This window comes from Talpa occidentalis, unplaced genomic scaffold, assembly GCF_014898055.3.
Source record: "Talpa occidentalis isolate TD23 unplaced genomic scaffold, MPIMG_talOcc4v2.1 talOcc4.12, whole genome shotgun sequence".
In the NCBI taxonomy this organism is placed as follows: Eukaryota; Metazoa; Chordata; class Mammalia; order Eulipotyphla; family Talpidae; genus Talpa; species Talpa occidentalis.
Window position 1 is genome coordinate 65,897,325 of NW_023601212.1, and position 20,358 is coordinate 65,917,682.

General features: G+C 36.9%; 1 protein-coding gene across 3 annotated transcripts in view; it reads left to right on the plus strand.

Annotated features, from left to right (window-relative positions):
* Positions 1-238: 238 nt before the first annotated feature.
* Positions 239-20,358, plus strand: part of UHMK1 (U2AF homology motif kinase 1) — a 29,464-nt gene continuing 9,344 nt past the window's right edge. The window contains exons 1-8 of one of the 3 annotated variants that reach the window (XM_037506593.2): positions 268-657; positions 1,904-2,196; positions 2,736-2,927; positions 4,879-4,973; positions 6,417-6,493; positions 6,637-6,735; positions 9,603-9,691; positions 14,196-15,429. In XM_037506593.2, the coding sequence (XP_037362490.1) occupies positions 390-657; positions 1,904-2,196; positions 2,736-2,927; positions 4,879-4,973; positions 6,417-6,493; positions 6,637-6,735; positions 9,603-9,691; positions 14,196-14,342 (1,260 nt within the window). In that variant the 5' untranslated portion in view covers positions 268-389 and the 3' untranslated portion in view covers positions 14,343-15,429. The other 2 variants (XM_037506594.2, XM_037506592.2) reach the window with 2 other exon arrangements.

Below are 20,358 nucleotides of genomic sequence, written 5' to 3' on the forward strand. Positions count from 1 at the left end.
AGAAAAAGAACAAGTTTTTATTTTAGGAAATGTCTGTAAAAGAGATTAGCACTAGGACAGGAGGGGCAAGTACTCGGAAAAGAGAACCCTCACTCAGCCTCAGTCTCCCCCTGCATGCCCAGTGCACCCCATTGATTCCAAGCCCCGCCCCCGTCGGACCCGCCTCCCTCGGCAGCCAGGATTGGCTCGTCCTCCACTTCCGCCTTCTGAGACCTGGTTGTACAGGGTTTCCGGTGTCATGGCGGCCTGAGTTCTCGGCTAGCGGTGGGGCGGCTGCAGGCCCGTACCCGCGGAGCCGCTGGTCCGGCAGGCGGGGATGTGACCGCGGGCTCTGCCAGCCGTCCCGGGCGTCGCGTCAGCTCCCGCGTCAGTGCCCTCGGGCCACAGGGATGGCGGGGTCCGGCTGCTCTTGGGGCGCGGAGCCGCCGCGCTTCTTGGAAGCCTTCGGGCGGCTGTGGCAGGTACAGAGCCGCCTGGGCAGCGGCTCCTCAGCCTCGGTGTACCGAGTGCGCTGCTGCGGCACGCCCGGCTCGCCCCCCGGCGCCCTCAAGCAGTTCTTACCGCCGGGAACCACCGGGGCTGCGGCCTCGGCCGCCGAGTACGGTTTCCGCAAAGAGAGGGCGGCGCTGGAGCAGCTGCAGGGTCATCGGAACATCGGTAATGCCCAGGTCCCCTTCTCGTCTACCCAGGGCCCCGCACTTGCAGACTCTGCCCTCTCCAAACCTGGCACACTCCGTCTCACCCTGGTCAGCGGGAGAGGGTGTCTGGCCTCTCACCGGATCCAGGCCCCTTCCCCTCCCCCTTTCACTCTGTCACTGTCTGCAGAACACCCAAGTTGGTGGTCTTGCTTTACATGTGCAATAAGTTCTGTTTTACTGCGGGTCTCTTTGGAGTCGGCTCCTATTCTCAAAGAGAGTGACCTGCTTTAGTGAGATGGGTTATATTTTTGCTAGATTGGCATGTCTTGTATAGAAAATTTTGAATTTTTGCATACCAGTGGAAAATGGGGAATAAGTCTAAGACTTGGAACGTCAATGCCAGTAACTCATATAGATGTTACAGGATACATATTTGGTGTAGGAGAAAATGACTCAGGATTACATGAGTCCTTAAGGAAGGTGAAAATGAGGACCGCTTTAAGATTTTATCCTGGTGAGGACTGTTTCTTGATGCAGACAATCAGAATGTAAGTTTTATAATATTACTGACGACTGATCTAGAAAACAGTCTACCTTGTCTTTATAGCAGTAGAGAGCTTATAATTAGTTATAGCTCAGCTAGTAAAGAAATTCCTGACAATCAATCTTTTTATTTGAAGAGTTATCTTTTTAAATTACCATTTGAAGAAGAATTTCTTAACGCCAGTGTAGCCTTCTTTTTTAAGCTTGCTAAATGGTGTTTATAACCCCAGTATTTAAGGGGAAAAATTCTGCAGCTTTTTTAGGCCTAGGCACTTGTTGAAGCTCTTAAAAATTAGGTTACAATGCCATCTTGAAAGTCTTCATCTCTTTTAATATTTTGGTTATAGAGTGTCATTTTGAATCAAGAACCAATCTTATTTGCGCGTTGTGACATCTTAAGAATACTTAATATTTGGGTTTTTATAGTCCATCATTTTTGCTGTGTACATTGAGTGCATATTCACCCACCGAGTGTTCGGTGAAACACAATTTGAACTACTGTGTTGTATTTAATATCTTTGAATAATAATCAGCTTGACGGTTATTTCATCTTATTTTATTAAAATAATCCGGTTTCTTGAACATTTTTATTAATGGGAAAAGTAGCACAGTGGTAGCTTCTTTGCTTATAAAGTTATCCTTACCTAGACTAACCTAAATTTGTATTGCAAAGCTTTAACTGGAGCTTTAACTTACTTTGAGTCTGACTTTTCTTTCTTTAGTGACTTTGTATGGCGTCTTTACGATTCACTTCTCTCCAAATGTGCCATCACGCTGTCTGTTGCTCGAACTCCTGGATGTCAGTGTTTCGGAATTGCTCTTATATTCCAGTCACCAGGGTTGTTCCATGTGGATGATACAGCATTGTGCCAGAGATGTTCTGGAGGCCCTTGCTTTTCTTCATCATGAGGGTTATGTCCATGCAGACCTCAAACCACGTAACATACTGTGGAGTGCAGAGAATGAATGTTTTAAGCTTATTGACTTTGGACTTAGCTTCAAAGAAGGCAATCAGGTAAGTAATACTTTCTTCCCTCCTCTCCCCACCAAAAACCTAAGCCAGATATTTTCAAATTATCTCTGTGGTTTAGTAGAGACTTTCAAGGGAGAGCTGGTGAAGCATAAGAGGGCTGTGGAATGATTAAGAATATTTTACCTGCATAGAATGCTTTTTATTCTTTACGTATTTGGTTAATTGCTGAATTACTGTAATGGGTATCTTCAATATTTGAGTGCTAGCTGATGGCAAATCATGTGACCAACCCTTTAAATGTGGCATGGTTTATCAGCTCTTAGTAGAGTGTCCTTATTTGTCAGCAGGGTTTAATAGGCAGGAAACTACCTACAGAAACAAGCAACCCTGTGGAATGTGTACAGCTTGCCTGTGAGAACTGCCTAATTGATGAATCAAAAAATTATGGTAACCAAGGACTGGACATTTGTGATATTCAGTTTGGCAAGTGGTTTATTGCAGTTTTAGTGAAGTAAATACATTGTAGAGATGGATGGAAAGTAAACAATTTTTTATTGGATATATTTACTTATTTTCTTTAGGATGTAAAGTATATTCAGACAGACGGGTATCGGGCTCCAGAAGCAGAACTGCAAAATTGCTTGGCCCAGGCTGGCCTGCAGAGTGATACAGAATGTACCTCAGCTGTTGATCTGTGGAGCCTAGGAATCATTTTACTGGAAATGTTCTCAGGAATGAAACTGAAACATACAGTCAGATCTCAGGAATGGAAGGTAAACTGCCCCATTGTTTTGCTTAGAGTCTTTAAATGTGCTCTATAGTGTTACTTACTGGGGACTCCGATTCCTTCATCTCTTCCATACTCCTCTTCCTTCATTTATGGTACCTTGAATGCCACTCTACTCCCATAGCTACGGATGTGTTTTTAGATCGGGGCCTGGCATGTAGTAAGTGCTTGATAAAATATATGATTTAATACATTTTCTCAAAGACGTAAAAGTGACTTGTTTAGTAATTTGTACTACATTCTAAAATACTACTCATACAAAGGTATAAGTTAAATGATAATCTCACAACGTTTATGGTTAATGCTTTAAAAGGTAATTTAATGTATAATCTCATTGAGTTCTCCTATTATAGCTATTATACCATATAAAGTTTTATTATTTTATGAAGATAAAGGAAATTTTAGGAGATAAAGGATAAAGGTTATTCTTTCACAAATAACAAACTGGAGCCACAGATATGTAAAGTCATTTGCTTCTGGTCCTACAGCTGAATAGTCCAGACTTGAGCCCCAAATTCTGTTTCTCCTATTTGATACACAAGTCCACATTGCTTCCTAATAATCTGTAGCTGATATGTGAACTATCCTAGTAAAGTGAATGCTGATTGTAGCATTGTTTCTATAGTAACATAGCTACTAAGTTGCAAAGCTCTGACATAAGGAAGGAACATTTTATATGTTCTTAAGTTCAAAATTAACTGTATTGTGCGGCTTCAATGTTGTGTTGATGTCAGTATCTTTTAGGGTACAGGTTTAGTAAATAATACAGTATTTCGGAATTATCACTGGTTTTGATATTGAAATGACATTTTTTTGGCATCCAATACATTGTGTGTAGCTTTTATACCATATAAAGTTTTATTACTTTAAAACAGTAGTCATCATGAAAGGAATACTTTAATCACTTAGTGGGTATCCATAGTGCTTACTTTTGGCAAAAGAGTGCTGTCTTGGAGTAAATCAGTATCATTCTTTCTCATTGAAACTCCCAAACAGTCAAGAGGCTAAGTGTTTTTCCTTTAGTGCTTTTATCCAAATACAGATCAGTTACTTGAATTTGCTTTGATTGTCATTGATCCTTTCAAACTGTATTTGCTTGAGCCAGGACTGATGGGAATTAGGTTACATTCAGACATTTTGGATGAATTTGGAAGCAAGATGTATACTAATGGAATTTTCAGTATTTCTTAGATAAAAACATCGTTATCCTAATTTTATCACTTTCTGTGGAGGCAAAATAGCTAAGTGTGTATGAGTGTGGGCTCTGACATCAAATTAGTAGGGTTCATATTTTGCTTACACCTCTTACTAGGTCATTTAGTATTACTAAACCATGATTTATATTCTGTAAAATGAGGATAATAAAGTATATGTCTCATGAGAGTATTGAGGTTAAAAAAGAAATGATACCTAGTTTTTAGTTTGGTGTGTGGCCTGTGGTAAGTATTCAGTAAATTTTAGTGATAATGATGGTGTTGGGTCTTTCTTCTCTTGTTCATACTTCATAGCACTCAGGGAGTACTATGATTCCTAGGATGTTGTGTCCTGCAGTGAATAATGTGACAAATGCAATTTTTAATTATTATCCTTTTTTTCTCTTTGGTAATTTATTTCTATCTGAAAACCAGTTCAAGTCTCATCACTAACACTTGGACTCACCTAACTTACATTCCTTTTCTCATTTTGCCTAAAATTGCATTTTTATGTGGTTGCTAAGTATTGTGCTAGGTGCTGAGAAGAGAGAAAAAAATGTTCCCTTTCTCTAGCCATTTATTTACATAATCTCCATCAAGATGTTGAGCTCTTAAAAAAGAGTACTTTCTGGGGCATCTTACTAACCAGTCGGTATAATGCTGTGTGCCTAGTTCTTAGTAACTATAGTTTGAATCTTAATAACTATAGATTGAATCAAAGGAAGACTTTTCTCCTTTTTCCAGGCAAACAGTTCTGCTATTATTGATCACATATTTGCCAGTAAAGCAGTGGTGAATGCCGCAATTCCAGCCTATCACCTAAGAGACCTTATCAAAAGGTACATTACGTCTACATTAAAACTTCCCTTGCATGTATATTTGCTATCTAAAGCATTTTTTAATATTTTATTTTATATAATTCTTACATCATTTTTCATTTTTGCACAATGTATGTATTTTCATTTTGGTTATATTCCCCATACAATTGCACACCCCCCCCCCACTTATTTTGACCCTAATCCTCCCCGCCCCCCAGTGTGTCTCTGATTTACAGTTGTCTAAAGCATTTTTATTTTACTGAATGGATTTATTATTTTTGGCTTACTTGATCATGTAGAGATTTTTGTTCCTTTAGAAATAAAAGTTTTACTTTAGATATTCTTTGGGGTGTCTGTCTCTGTTTCAGACTCTCTTTATTTTTATTTACTGCATCTGGTTCGGTTTGAATTCTGTTCCTAAGAGTTGTTTTCTCTTTGGGACTTTGCTCTGGGTAGTAGCTTTGACTACCTAGTTTTGAGTTGGTGTTTCAGTAACTCCAGCCTCTCAGCTCTTACAGAGGTCCCCTTCATCCACCTGGAATTGGAGTGCATCACCCCTTGTGGTTGCAGATACTTTTCTTAAGTTGGCTTGTGCTTTCTAGTGGATACCTGTTCACTATGTTGAGTTAGTCTTTCCTCTGGTTCGTCAGATCAACTGTTTCTTTCTGCATATTTTTTTTTTTTAAGATTTATTTATTTACACGAGATCCGGGATACAGGCCATCTGTGCGGGAGGGTGAGAGGATTCACCAGAGACAGAGTGGGGAACAGAACAGGCAGACTGACTGAAATACACTGCTGAGGGGAGCAGCGGGCGAGATAGGAGAGGTCTGCCGTGCCATGTGGGTATCTCGCCGGCCGGCTGGGATTGAACTCATGCTGCAGAGGCTGCGGTCAGCTTCACAGCTCTGTGCTCAACTGCCTGCGCCACCAGGGAGGCCCTCTCTGCATATTTTCAAACATTGTATATGTTCAGGTGGTAAAAGTCTTAATGTTATTATCAATTTGTCCTGGCCTCTTGTGTTTTGCAGTTTATTGGAGTTTCCTGGTATTGTTGTAGTAGATATTGCCCATAGATTTTTGATTTTGCCATCAAGTTCTATTATTCAGGGGATTTGACAGTATCTAAATATAATTTCATCTCTTGTCCTTTTTAGAATTGGATTACCCTAAATCTATATCTAGGTTTTTTCACTATAATATTGAGTGTGGATCACACTCCCATGTTGTATATATTAATCAAAAAATATTATTTTAACTTAAAAACATAATATGTCATTGGTATGTATCATAATTTATTGAGCCATTTACCCATAAATAGCATATTTTTTGTAGATTCAGTAAGTCATGATAATATAATTAATGATTCTGCAATGAACACTTAGTCATTTTTACTTGGTTTAATGCTTGCATTTTCAAAAGATTGGGTAATAATTGTAAGGATATCCATTTTTGCCTTTTAAGCATGCTTCATGATGATCCGAGCAGGAGAATTCCTGCTGAGATGGCATTGTGCAGCCCATTCTTTAGCATTCCTTTTGGTAAGTTCTTTGGACATTTATTTTTTTTCTTGGTCATTTGATAATCAGAACTAATTTATATTTCCAAATTCCTTTGCCAAATTGGTGTTCACCATTTTATCTGGGGGGTTTATGTTTAACCATATTATAATTAACTTTTACAGCCCCTCATATTGAAGATCTGGTGATGCTTCCTACTCCAGTGCTGAGACTGCTAAATGTGCTGGATGATGATTATCTTGAGAATGAAGAGGAATATGAAGGTCAGTGCTTCCTAAAGTGTGTCTTTCTTAATTAGGTCTGGAGTAAACATTTTCATAATTTGTATAATGAGGATATTGAGCTCTGATTTCTAAATATATAAAATAAAGATTGAATACATCCCCTCAAAATGCATTATGGTAAAATCCTGATTGATTCCTCAATGCGATAATATTTGGAGGTGGAACCTTAAGGGATTTATAGGATTAGGTTGAGTCATGAGAGTGGGACCCTTGTGATGGAGCTAATGCCATTATAAAAACAAGAGACAGGAGACCTCTCTCCACTGTGTGAGGATACAGAAAGAGGCAGCAGTCTATTCCAGACACCGAATCTGCCTGTATCCTGATTTTGGACTTCCAGCTTTCATAACTGTAAGAAACAAATGTCTGTTGTATAATCCTCTTAGTCTGTGGCATTTTGTTTTAGCAGTCTGAGTAGCATGAGATAGTTCCTAAGGTCCTTTGGACTTTCTTCAATAAACCCTAGGTAGATAGTTACTTACTCCTCTGTTTCTTGCTATGTGCACTTTTTTTTTTTCTATTCCTAAATGCACTGAGTATTTAGGTATTTAAATGTTGCTATTAAATCACAATGGTCAAGAGTCTTATGAGCTAAAGTGTAACTGACAAGGTAGTACCACTAAATACCTTTGTTATTTCTGATTAGCAAAGTCATCATCATATTAAATGTATTAGTTTTAGGTAAATTTGCTGAGTTAGAAGTCATATATGTTGTGTTTTGTAATCTTGGTAGGGGCAAGTCTGCTAGATATCTGTGCTTTCTGGCTACCTCTTGAGCTTTAATGGACAATTCCCCAATATATCTCATAAGATGCAATCATGCCAATTTATAAAAGTAAATTTCATATCAAGTAAGGATTATTAAAACAAGTAAGTGAAGGAAGGAAAGGACAGGTAGGGAGGTAAGAGGATAGGGGGAAATTTTTTAACTTAAAAATCATGGCAGTTTTTTTTTTTTTTTTTTTTGCTCACAATATACTTTTAGGTAAATGAATGAATTCAGTTTTCCCTTTCAGATTCATGTTTTTCCCCAGCTGTAATCCATCCCACATTTGCAAGTTAGGATTTTCTTCCTACAAGTGGAATTATATAAAGAACCAGGCTTAAAATGCTCTAGAAGTTTCCTATTATCTTCAGGAAGAAATATAATGAAGTATTTCAGAGTACAAGCCAGAGTCAGAGTGCCTAGATTTAGATTGTCTATACAATTTACTGGCATCATGACTTAGGACAAGTTATTTAACTTTATTGGTAAAATGCAAATAATTATAATGACTCGCTCTTAGAGTTGTAGTGATTAAATAATTTTACATAATGTAATGTCACAGGAGATTTTAAAAAAATATTCCTGGGATGGTAAAGGTCTTTTACAAGCTTGCCACAAAAAGCAGAAGCAGTAAAATACAAGTTTCACCTTAACAAAAACCACCACAAGAAAGATTAAAAGAAAAATGATAGTCAAGAAAAAATATTTATATTCCTCATCACAGAGTCCCTGAAAATCAATCCAGTAGGAAATGGATAAAGGATATAAATAGACAGTTTATAGGAAAGGCTATGCAAATGTATCTCACGCATATATTTCATTCTCTCTTTTTTAAATTTATGCAATGTTGGTTTAGAACACCATTTGTGATTCAGAGGAATAGAGTCACTCCTCCTCAGATGCGGTTACCACACCACACCCACCTACTGCCAAGATACCTATAACCCTCCAACCTCCACCATATAATTCTCTCTCTCTCTCTTTTTTTTTTTAAAGATTTATTTATTTATGCATACAAGAGCTGGGATATAGGCCAGAGGTTGAGGGGTGAGAGGATTCACCAGAGACAGAGTGGGGAGCAGAACAGGTGGACTGACTGAAGTACACTGCTGAGGGGAACAGCAGGTGAATCAGGAGAGGTCTGCTGCACCATGTGGGTAGCTCCCTGGCCGGCCAGGGATCGAACTTGGGCTGCAGAGGCTGCAGACAGCTTCATAGGTTGTGTCTTAACTGGTTGCACAACCAGGGAGGCCCTCATTCTCATTTTTGAAATGTTTTAAAACCATGATGTGATATCTTTCTTGCCTATTCACAGAGAAGAAAATATTTGATAACTTTAACCCCTTATGGCTAGGTAGAGTCTGGGAAAATACATTCTCATGTTTTAGTGGGCAGAGTTTTAATTGATAAACCTTTGGAAAGGAAAATCGATAATTCTTAAAAAATTACAAATTCATACCAATTTTCACCTAATAATTCATTTCTAGAAAGTCAATTTAGAAATATATACATGAAATTATACATGTTTTATCTATTATATTATTATTTATAATGGCAAAAAATTTGAAAATAGTTTACTTTTCAGCTTTGGGGGCTTTGAAGTATTGATCATTCATAGAGTAAAATATTACACAGCCATAAAAAATAAATGAGAAAATTTCATGTAATGATATTGATGGTCTTAAAGATATAATAAAGATTAGTAAGGAAAAAAGTAAGATAGGACTTTTTACTTGAAAGAAGTGTTGTATGATCATATTTGATGGAAAGATAGAGAGCACACTGATGTTGTTTTCAGGGGAAAGAACAGAATGGCATTTGGGAAAGAGGGGAGAAGACTTTTTTAAAAGAATTTGAATCATTTGTATTAACTATTCAAAACATTGCATTTTAAAATATAAAAAAATTAAATGTGTTGAACTTACATCCTTAACTGAAGCTTAACTTTAGAAGGTGTAGAAAATGACCTCATTACTTAGCTATAGGTTCCTGAATTCTTTGATGATTTACATTCTTAAAGTGATGAATTTTTGTTAATTACACCAAAGTGATGGTTGCTGTTATGTGTTTTAATAACCAGATGTTGTAGAAGATGTTAAGGAGGAGTGTCAAAAATATGGACCAGTGGTTTCTCTGCTTGTTCCAAAGGAAAATCCTGGCAGAGGACAAGTGAGTTTGAATATTTACTTAATTTCAGAACTATTCAGAGCTTAGTAAAATTCTGTACAAATTGTTTCAGTTCTTTAGAAAGATGTACACATGTTGGTAGGGGTTATGAATTTTGCATTATGGCTGTTTTTATTCCTGTTTTTACTTTTTTCAAAAAGTTCTGTAATATGCATCACTTTTTATTCAGTTAAAATTTGTTTTTCAAAAAGTATTAGTCTACTTTTAAGTCATTGTAAAAAAGAATTAAACAGAAATCAGTTGAATCATAGGCTAATTCAGGTTCAGCTACAGAAATATTTTGATCAAATTTTGTTCTAATTAAGTATAATTAGAAAACCATTTAGGTTAGGTTCCTTTTATAATAGAATTATCAGCAGTGATTTAAAGAAGTCACATGCACTGCATGGAGAACTCTGAAAGCTGAGTCTATTCTTAACATGACTGGCTTTGTGATAGGCATAAACTTTTTCATGTGTGAAATGTTTGGGCTAAAACTGATCACAAAGTTTTCTTTAGAAACTGTGATTCTCAATTAAATTTTATCTCTGGTTGTTTTTTCAACCTTGACACTGTTGACATTTGAATTGGGTAATTCTTAGCTGAGGAAGCTGTTATGTGTATTATAGGAGGTTTAGCTGTGTTTATTACTGCCACCCCTGCCCCATGTTTCCCTCCTTAGTTGTGACTATCAAAAAATGTCTTAAACACTGCCAAATGTCCCTGGTGGTGAAACAGTCTTTGGTTGTAGATTATTTTATCTTGTGATTCAAAATTATGAAAGTTCTAGGCAACTGAAAAAAAAAAAAATTCACTCTAATATTAGTGAAAAATTGTTGCCAAACTAATATTAATAGTGTTTACCTCATTCAGTGTCAGGTGTTTGCTAAATGCGTCATTGCTGTTTGTGTATTCAGCTAATATTTACTGAGTGTCTATTTTATGTTCTAGCCACTGGAATGTAATAGTGATCAAAACAGACAGAATAGGTGTTGTGAGACAAAATAGGTGCTGTGAGACAAAGATTATGAAGAGGTTGAAGAAGTGCTGTGGTGGGCTGGGGTATATTTTTCAACAGGGTGGAAGGGACGGACATACTCAGGTTACGTTTGAAGTAGGAAAGGAAGAGAATTCCAGGCAGAGGGGATGGCAAGTGCCAAGACTCTTGAAAGTCTGCCCGGCAGGTTTGAAGAGCTCAGTGTGACAACAGCAGGGCGAAAAAGAGGTGAAATCTTAGGGGATTAGACCAGATTGGTCAGGAGTGGAGGCGGATAAAGTAGTGTGAACCTTGCAGCCCTTGAGGCAGTGCTGGTTTTTATTTATTCTGCATGCAAAGGGAGGGGATTGGAAGATTTTGAATTAAGACTAATATGATCTAACTTAAAATCAGTGGTCATAATGAGGTGGAAGACAGAATATAAAAGTGAGAGTAATATTTGGGGGATACGTATCCAGTTTTAAGATATGTAAAAGATAAGTCTTCCTCAACGAGAGGAATTTTACTTTGTTATGAAGCTTTCGCTGACATTTAAAGGAGAATGAAAGCAACTTTTGATAAACTCTTAGAATCACAGAGTTAATATCTTTAGGTAATTGAAAATATCTCTTATCTAGATGGCAAAGATCACCTTCATTTGAATTGAGAAATTCCTCAAGTTTGTCAGTTCAAATGAACCTGTTATGTTTTTTTTTTTTTTTTTAATATTTATTTATTTATTTATACAAGCACTGGGCATAGTCAGAGGGAGGGTGAGAGAATTCACCAGAGCCAGAGCAGGAAGCAGAGCAGGCAGAAGGACCGAAGTACACTGCTGAGGGAGCAGCGGGCGGCAGGAGAGGTCTGCGCACCATGTGGGACCCTCCTCCGGTGGCTGGGGAGCAGCCGGGTATCGAACTGGCGCTGCAGAGGCTGCGGGCAGCTTCGCAACCCAGCGCTCAACCGCTGCGCCACCGGGGAGGCCCACCTGTTATGTTTTTTTTTTGAAGATTTATTTATGCGTACAAGAACTGGGGTACAGGCCAGAGGTGTGGGGGTGAGAGAATTCACCAGAGACAGAATGGGGAACAGAACGGGCAGATTGACTGAAACTGCTGAGGGGAGCAGCGGGCGAGACAGGAGAGGTCTGCTGCACCATGTGGCTCACCTCGCTGGCTGCGGATCGAACTCGTGTTGCAGTGGCTGCCGAAAGCTTCATAGGATAGCTTCATAGGTTGCATCTTAACCCCTTGTACCACCAGGGAGGCCCCTGTTACGTTTTTTTTTTAAGAATATTACAAATACCTCTGGAAAATAAATTACGTAATGCATTTTTTTTTAAAGTCTTTTTTTTTTTTTTAAAGATTTATTTATTTATTTTTTTATTTATTTATACAAGCACTGGGTACAGTCAGAAGCGCGGGAGGGTGAGAGAATTCACCAGAGCCAGAGCGGGAAGCAGAACAGGCAGACCGACGAAATACACTGCTGAGGGGAGCAGCGGGCGGCAGGAGAGGTCTGCGCGCCATGTGGGACCCTCGCCCGGTGGCTGGAGATTGAACCGGCACTGCAGAGGCTGCGGGCAGCTTCGCAACCCAGCGCTCAACCGCTGAGCCACCAGGGAGGCACCCATAATGCATTTTATAACTACAAAAAGTCAAAATTAAAATGATAGTAGCTCTAATTATTTAGCTTTAAAAGACATAAAAATAATGTGCTTTTATTGTTTATTTAGTTTGGAATGATGTGATGGATAAAATTACAGATTATATATGAAGCAAAGAGTAGAAAAAAACGTGGTAATTCCTTCTGTAAGTGTATGCCTGCACATACTGCATTTATATGTGTGGATTTGGGAGTTATTTAGAATCAGGTTAAAAAAAATCAGAGCTTCATTATTCTTATTGGACCTTATCTTCCAACTTCTCTTTTGTATATAATGAAAAAATATAAACTTAGAAGCTAATTGAGCCTTTAATATATACTTTTAAATAAAGAGTTATAATATTTTATCTTAAGGTGAATAAAATTAGCATTAACTGATTATGCATTTCATGATGTAGTTTGATAACATAGATCTTAAATAAGTATATGAAGTATATCTACTATAAAAGAAATCATATTACATTTTATTAATGGTATTTTTTTCTGTGCAGCTAGTTTTAAAATAAACAGCTTGACTGAATTGTTTTGGTCACTTGGAAGTGATTATATTTCCAGTGAATGACATAGTTAGGGATAGGTTTTTAAGAATTGCTAAAAAGTACCACTTACCTTATATATGTGAAAAGGTGGTTTTTAGCACTGGTTGTTCTACTTTATCTTCCAGAGGCATGGAATGGAAGAGGCACAGTGGATATAGTCATAAATTGGAAGAGGCACAGTCAGTCCCAGCTCAATTTTATAATATATGTGATTTTAGAAAATCCCATCACAGGCTCAAATACCCTAGGTCTAATGTTATACATCATTCTTAACAAATATTTGCATACAATGGGAAAGGCATAGTGTTTTGTTTCCCAATGAAGGATTTCATTAAAAAATATACTGTTTGGAATTGCCTCTTCTTTTCCTGCCTTGAAGCTCTCTATGCTCTACACCCTGTAGAATAACTTTGTTAAGTTAGAGAAGGGTACCGATGATGGGGGAGATGGAAAAGGATAACCTGCCTGAAATTCTTAAATAGATTCAATTTTAGGAAAAGTTATAACTGAAAGTTCAGAATCTGGACACTGATTTGCTTATAACTGTTCTGTCATCTCCTTGAAAGTCTGAATGCCCTAGAGTGCTCATACCCCAGTTTGAAGATTGTTGACCTAAAGAATGAGACATGCAGATGAAAAAGTTCTTTTCTCATACAAATTTATGGGTAACTGGACAAATCACTTCATGTTACTTCTCCCTGTGACTTTTCCTTTAGATCAACAAAACAACTTGTAAATTGTTGTACAGTGTCCTCTGAGACCATACACAGGAATTCAGGTGTTCTGAAAAAGGAAATTATCTAGTTTTAGTATTCCCGCTATAGTATGGCACCTACTAATCTTTTAAGAGGTATAATTTCAGTGACTTTTGATCAGTATTTTCTCTTCCCACTTCTAAAAATGTAGCTAGGTATCTTTGTGGAATTCGGAAGGCAATTGCTCTTTGGGCTTTTCTGTCCTAGTCTTCCCAAATGTCTAGCACTATTCAGCACTCCTGTATGAACTTAGCAGAAGGTTGTGTATTTTTCATCCCACTTGTTTTTGATGAATTTGACCCAAAATTGCAGAATGCTGAGGAAATTAGAATTCTAACTGTTTCGCTCAAAAAATATGATCCATGGGCCAGTACCTTTGGCCTTACCAGGGAGTTTGTTTAGGAATGCAGAAACTCAGGCCCCACCTTATACCTGATGAAGCAGAATCTGTGTTGTAACAAGGTCCCCAAGTGATACACACACACACTCACTGACTCTCTAGTTGGAGAAATGTTATTCTAAAAATGATCTCAATGGAAATGAAGTTGCTTTGTTTCTCTGTCCTCTTACAGGTTTTTGTTGAGTATGCAAATGCTGGTGATTCCAAAGCTGCTCAGAAATTACTGACTGGAAGGATGTTTGACGGGAAGTTTGTTGTGGCTACTTTCTACCCGCTGAGTGCCTACAAGAGGGGATATCTGTATCAAACTTTGCTTTAATCAGTAACCTAAGGACTATTTCCTATTTCTTCTCTTCCATTCCTGGGTTATTGTATTTTACATCTGAATGCAGAAGTACCCCTTACCATTTTAAGGGAATACTTTGTATATTTATTTAATCCTACTACTGTGCAGCCATTGCTCAAGCAGTGACTGCATTGCAGACATTTGGCACTGAGTAGGACAAGACCTCTCAGCTATACATTGAGGGGTTCTAGAGCATTCATGTGGGCAACCTTTTTTTGTGCAGTAGGGCAAGTGCTGCTCTTCAGTATGTAACCTTAAAAGATATTACTATTTCATGTGATCATGAAGCAAGAATGAATAATATGTCATAGTGACTATCATTAACAAATTTGTTAGAGTTGGTGACATCATTTACAGATTGTTCCTTTATGTTGTTGGGTGGTTCTTCCTGATTGTTGATATCCATAGCTGGCACTGGATGCTCTTGGTAATGTTAAGTGATTGTCAGGCAGCAGTTATCTACCTACTGTGTTCTTAACACTGAGTTAGGGAGTTTTTTTAAACAGTACTGTAGTACTGAATATTCTTTTAAAGAAACTGCAGTGAGCCTATCTCCATTTTTGTTTTTTAAATTAAGGCTTTTAAAATAGAAAGCTGATGCTTGATCTTGCACAATTTTTATGTCTCTAGTATGTATGCTCAGGTGAGTGTGCAGGTGTGAAAGATTAGAGAAAATTTGTCGGCATACTTTATAGTGTGAATCTTGTGAGCTAATAGTCTATACTTACTTCTTCCCTACCTGTTTCATGTTTGTATGATTTAGGATAAAAGTTTTTGTGAGGTCTGTCTGATAGAATGTAAATGAGAAAATAGTTCATTCCTGAGAGACCCAGAACAGATGAATCTAGGCTGGGTTATAGTGAAGCTCTTAAAGTGATAGGAACAAAGGAAAAGTTTTGTTACACATCAGTTACCCCATCTTTCAGTCTACTTTAGACTCTGTATTAACTCATCTTTTTGTGCTGAATTTCCTATGATCACTGTAAGATTTCTCAAGTTCTGCCCACTGGTGGAAAATTGAAGTGGGTCAAAAAGGAAAGAATTTGATGTTCAGTGAAGGGAAAAGAAAAACAAATTAGGCAAAGACAATGTGATAATCAAGATTCTCTTTCTCTTCTTTCTCTCATTTCCTGCCTTCCTGTTCCCCTTTCCCCATTCTCTGCCTCTGGCCTTAGCTGAGGAATAGCTAGAAGAACAGTATCACAGATGGTCTGGCTTTTGACTGCAAGGAGGTTAAGAAAGGTGTAGCTATAATACAAGGTGGAAGTCTAAAGGAAGAAAACTGAAATGAATTCTGAAAAGGATTCATAGCAATCTAATGTATTCCTGAATGGAGGATACTAGTATGTGTGAGTTCACAGACACAGGTTGATTACATGGTCTCAGAAGTTAACAATTATGGATTCTTCCCACTTTGTGATAAATTGTTTTAAAAGGCTTAAAACTTAAGAAACTTCGTAAAGCACTGATTATACAAGAGAAAAGGTATACAGGCTATGGATCTTCTCTTGTTTCCTCACTTAAATGTAATTTTTATTTATTTATTTATTTCCTAAGGAAAGTTTTATATATCTTTCCCTTCTGATAGCTGCTTCTTATGTGTCACACAGTTTGAGAGCCCAATTAAAAATTTACGTTTTAGAGGATGAATTATTTTCCCCTGTTCAAACTATAACTATTCAATATTCTAATTATTTACAGAAATCAAATTGTTCATAATTGCCCTTAATATTTATTATGAAGTGAAATTTGGTACAAGGAGGCTTATTTATGCATTGCCAAAAGACCTACTGGCATGACTCCAAGGAAAATCATATAGAAAGCTTCTAATATGTGCCCTTATAAAGAAGAACTATTAGTTTTCATTTGGGCCTTTTAGAAGTTAACTAGCTGGTGTATTTTCAAACAGGAGAGTATAGCCAGTAATGTGGAGACCTAAGCTTTCCTAAAACATAAATGTTTGTATGGGTAGCAATTTCCGTGGTGAATAAAAAATCCAGATCCTTCCATACATACTGATGAATCCAAATACAAATGAATTCTTTCTTAGGGTAAGTATTCTAGATTAACATATGTACCTCGCTCATCCTTCTTCCCCTCCTATCCCCCCTCCATCACCAAAAAGAAAAATCCTTAAAAAAAAACAACTGCAGGTAGGCTTGTAAGCTTAGTGATGCAGTATGCTGCTAACATCTGATGTGAAATGCTGAATTTCACAGCATTCTTTCATGATTTATTGCTAATGTATCCATACATATATAGTGTTTTCAACACTGTAGAATTTTATTCCAGAAGATGCTAAGTAGATTTTAAAGGAACTGAGGGAATAATTGTTGAGTCTAAGTACCATGTAGTGAACTAAATATTTTATATTAAACCCACATAATTGAAAAAAGATGCCTCCTATAATTTAAATCATTACTTTATAGCTGTCAGCCCATGACTACCAAAGATGACAAATCTCTCTCCCTCCTCTAATATTATCAGAAATTTAATCTTATTATTTTAAACCTGAACCAAATATCAAAAGGTGCAGTTTTCATTATTCTTTTAGTGTGAACTGTATACGCAAAGATTTTGAGCCCTTGAAGTTTTATTAAAAATGTAGACACTTTATTTTTGAGAGGTAGGATAAAGAGGTAAGGATTCATTTCACTAGCCCATACCCTTCTGGGTGAATTTTATCTCAGGTAGTTTTTCTTTCCCTGAATTAAAATCTGTGCTTTCTCCCCCTCTTGCCGCCTTCTTTATTCCATGGTATTGTCATGGTACATTTTTTGCCCTAGAAAACCATACAAATTGATTATTTGTTAGGAAATCTTGGTTCTTTGGAAACATATTTGAAGGAGGGGGGCAGCTACTATTCACTTTCAAAATTTTACTGCTGTTTTTAGCGAAAACAAGAGGGGACTGAATTCCTCAGTAGGGATAGCACTGATTAAAAGTAACTACTGCCTGCATTTTAAAGGAATAATAGAAACACACAGCATACAAAAATGGGATAATACAAAAAGGGATAATACAAATATGATCCTCTTGCAGTAAGTAATTGCATTTGTTTCCTTATTTTGCGGCCATCAGCATAGCAACTTTTTAGAGAATTCCTTCTCTGCTGTGCTTTGAGCCAGAACTATTGACTGCTTTTAGAATGGAACCATAGAGTTTTGCTCCTCCTTCTCTTTGTTTTCATCGAGACAAGTACTGCCACCTTCTTTGGTACTCCAGCTGCGAAAGAGTGCTGAGATTGTTAAATTGACCTTTAAAAAAAACTCTGAATTCTTATTTACCTTCCATATTCATGTTACTTGTAGTTACATTTTAACCTTTGAGCAATTTTACTACAAGGAATGCTGCCAGGTACAGTGTTTCCACACTGAGGCAGTTGGAGAAAAGTTGAGGGTGGGGTTTGTTTTTGTCTAGAGCAGGCTCTTACCCTGGCAAGGGCATCAGTCCCCTTTCTAGAATAAACTGAAGTCATAGTTGAAGTACGCAGGTGCTGCATCATGGCTCATTAATGTTTATTCATAAAATGCAGTTAATTGGCATTTTGGCATCATTTTCTTCTTATATCTTACTACTAAATTAGACCTCTATTACATAATTTCTATGGTCAGTATGGCAGCATGCCATTTTATATTTTGTGATTTAATGAAAATCAGCACCACAATAATTACAAGAAGAGTTAACTATGTGAGGGAGTTGGGGAGACCCTCAGTGAACACAGTTTTACCTAGACTTTTATGCGAGGGTACATGCTAGGTGTCTTTATCAAATTAGGGTACAGATGGAATCACATCTTGACTTTTGGTCTCGTGGATGTGTGGGCTAGTCAAAGATTTAAGCAAGTGCCTTGTGTTTCCTAGAAAAATATTAACACTCATTTGGGTAAAAACTTCCCAGATGATGAAAATTGCACCTTTGCCTTTTCCCTGGAATAACTTTTGGATTGAGTCATGTAGTGTAAAAGTCTAAAGATTCCTTGGTTTACATATTTCTGTATATGTAAAACTGTTCATATTTGATTTTTCCCAATATTATATAGGATGGAAAAACCAGCATTACCTGGCAGAATTTTAATTCTTCCTTGGATCTGGTTCCACTTTTAATACTAAATTCCTTCTTCAAATCTTAATACTCTCTGATATAATTTATTTCTTGTCAAGTATGGTTACATACAGATTAGCCCTTGGTCACATTTTAGCTCAGAAGAATTCGCACTTCTTCTTAAGGTGCTTAATAAATCACCTTTGATATGGTAGTCTCTTCAAGTTAGTATTAATTTCTACCTTTTACAATGGATATAAAAATACTGAATCTCCATAATTTAGAAATCATCTAAGTCTCTTATAGTAATCTGGGTAAGTTATATTTTCTTAGTTATGAGGAATATGGGTATTTTTATTTTTGAAGAATATTAAAATTTTGTTTTCCAGGTTAACTTCTCTACCCGATGCCACAGGTTATATCATATTTGATTTCTTAGCCCCCCCTTCTTTATATTTTTCATTATCTTTTAAATTGTATAATGACCAATAGATTCACACAGTGGCATGTAATTGACAAGTACTGCAGATGTTTAACAAGAAGGTGGACAGTTTTAACTATTTTTGCTGCAATTTTATAGGAGAAATGGGCTGTGAAAGAAATATCTATAAACCAGAGAGCAGTTAGGAAATTTTATATTTTATAGATGGTCACTAAGGGGATCTTAAGAATATAAAAGATGTAGTTTACACAACCTTTGGTCTTCTGACATGAAGTTTTATTCATTTTCCTATAGCTCAGCACTTTTGTTGATCCTTATGCTGCTTATGAGGATTAATGTTTTAAATTTGCTTCATTTGTGCTTCTTAAAGAGTTGTCATAATCTTAGCAGTTAGGTTTGTGGCACCATAAATGCTGAAATTCTCAGAAAACTTTTTAAATGATTGCCAGAGTATTCTCTCCCATAAGTAGCATAGCTGTCACAACATCCTAAAGAAAACTGATAGCTTTTTTGAAGGATATGAATGTTTTATGACAGAGGGTCAAAGAGAAGCATTCTGTCTTATTTGCTTTTATGATAATCCTTATGCAGATAAGACCTTATTTTGTCATACTACTTTGTATAATAAAATAAGTTACATTCTCGGGGGGGAAACACAAACTGGAATCATTTTTTGTTTCTGTTTGGAAAACTCTTATGTAAACATTGGCGCTATTTGTTATTATACATTCTTGATTGTCAGCAAGAGAAGTATTTGTTGACATTTTTTATCCCAGTTTGGAATTACCTTTCCCTTCTAGGTTATCTCCCCTCATGCCTGAATGTGCAAAAGTAAATGTAGAGAAGTGTTCTAAATTTTAACATCTGAAGTCATGCAATATATGTTCTGAAAATCTCTTCAGTTTAAATTATTGCTGTATTTTGTTGGCATGGATTGCAAAATTTAAGAGTAAAGAGAGAAAGATAAATAATACAAATACATGAGGGGAAGAAAACGGCTTTCTTAGTGATATTAGTCATCTTTTTTCTAGTTTATGATCTAAAAATGCTATTTTCAAAAATCCAGGCTTGGTACCTGTAGCATAGAAACACTGCCGTTTCTACACATTCCTCATTATTGTTTCCCCAGAAAATTATTTTAAGAGTGTATAGAAACCAAATGAACTATCCATGTTCAGTTTGGTCTAATTTTTAAAAATAAACTTTTGGCTCCAGCTTCTGTGTATTTGGTGTACATTAACAAATGCATATCAAGAATCAGACAGAAACTGGGGATTGGCCATCTCTTTGCACATTGGGTACAGTGGGTGGCGTAAGTATGCACTAGTTACAAAGTTATAGCACCTTATGCGAGTAAGTAGTGTTTATTTATTGTAATAAAAAAAGTGAAGCTGCTCCTCTGTAGTGTATTTATTTTGCATAGTGCAAAGCTGCCATATCTTTTCCAGCAGGATTTACTCCTTCATTCTTAATTCTTTTTTGAAAAAAATCATAAATCATTTA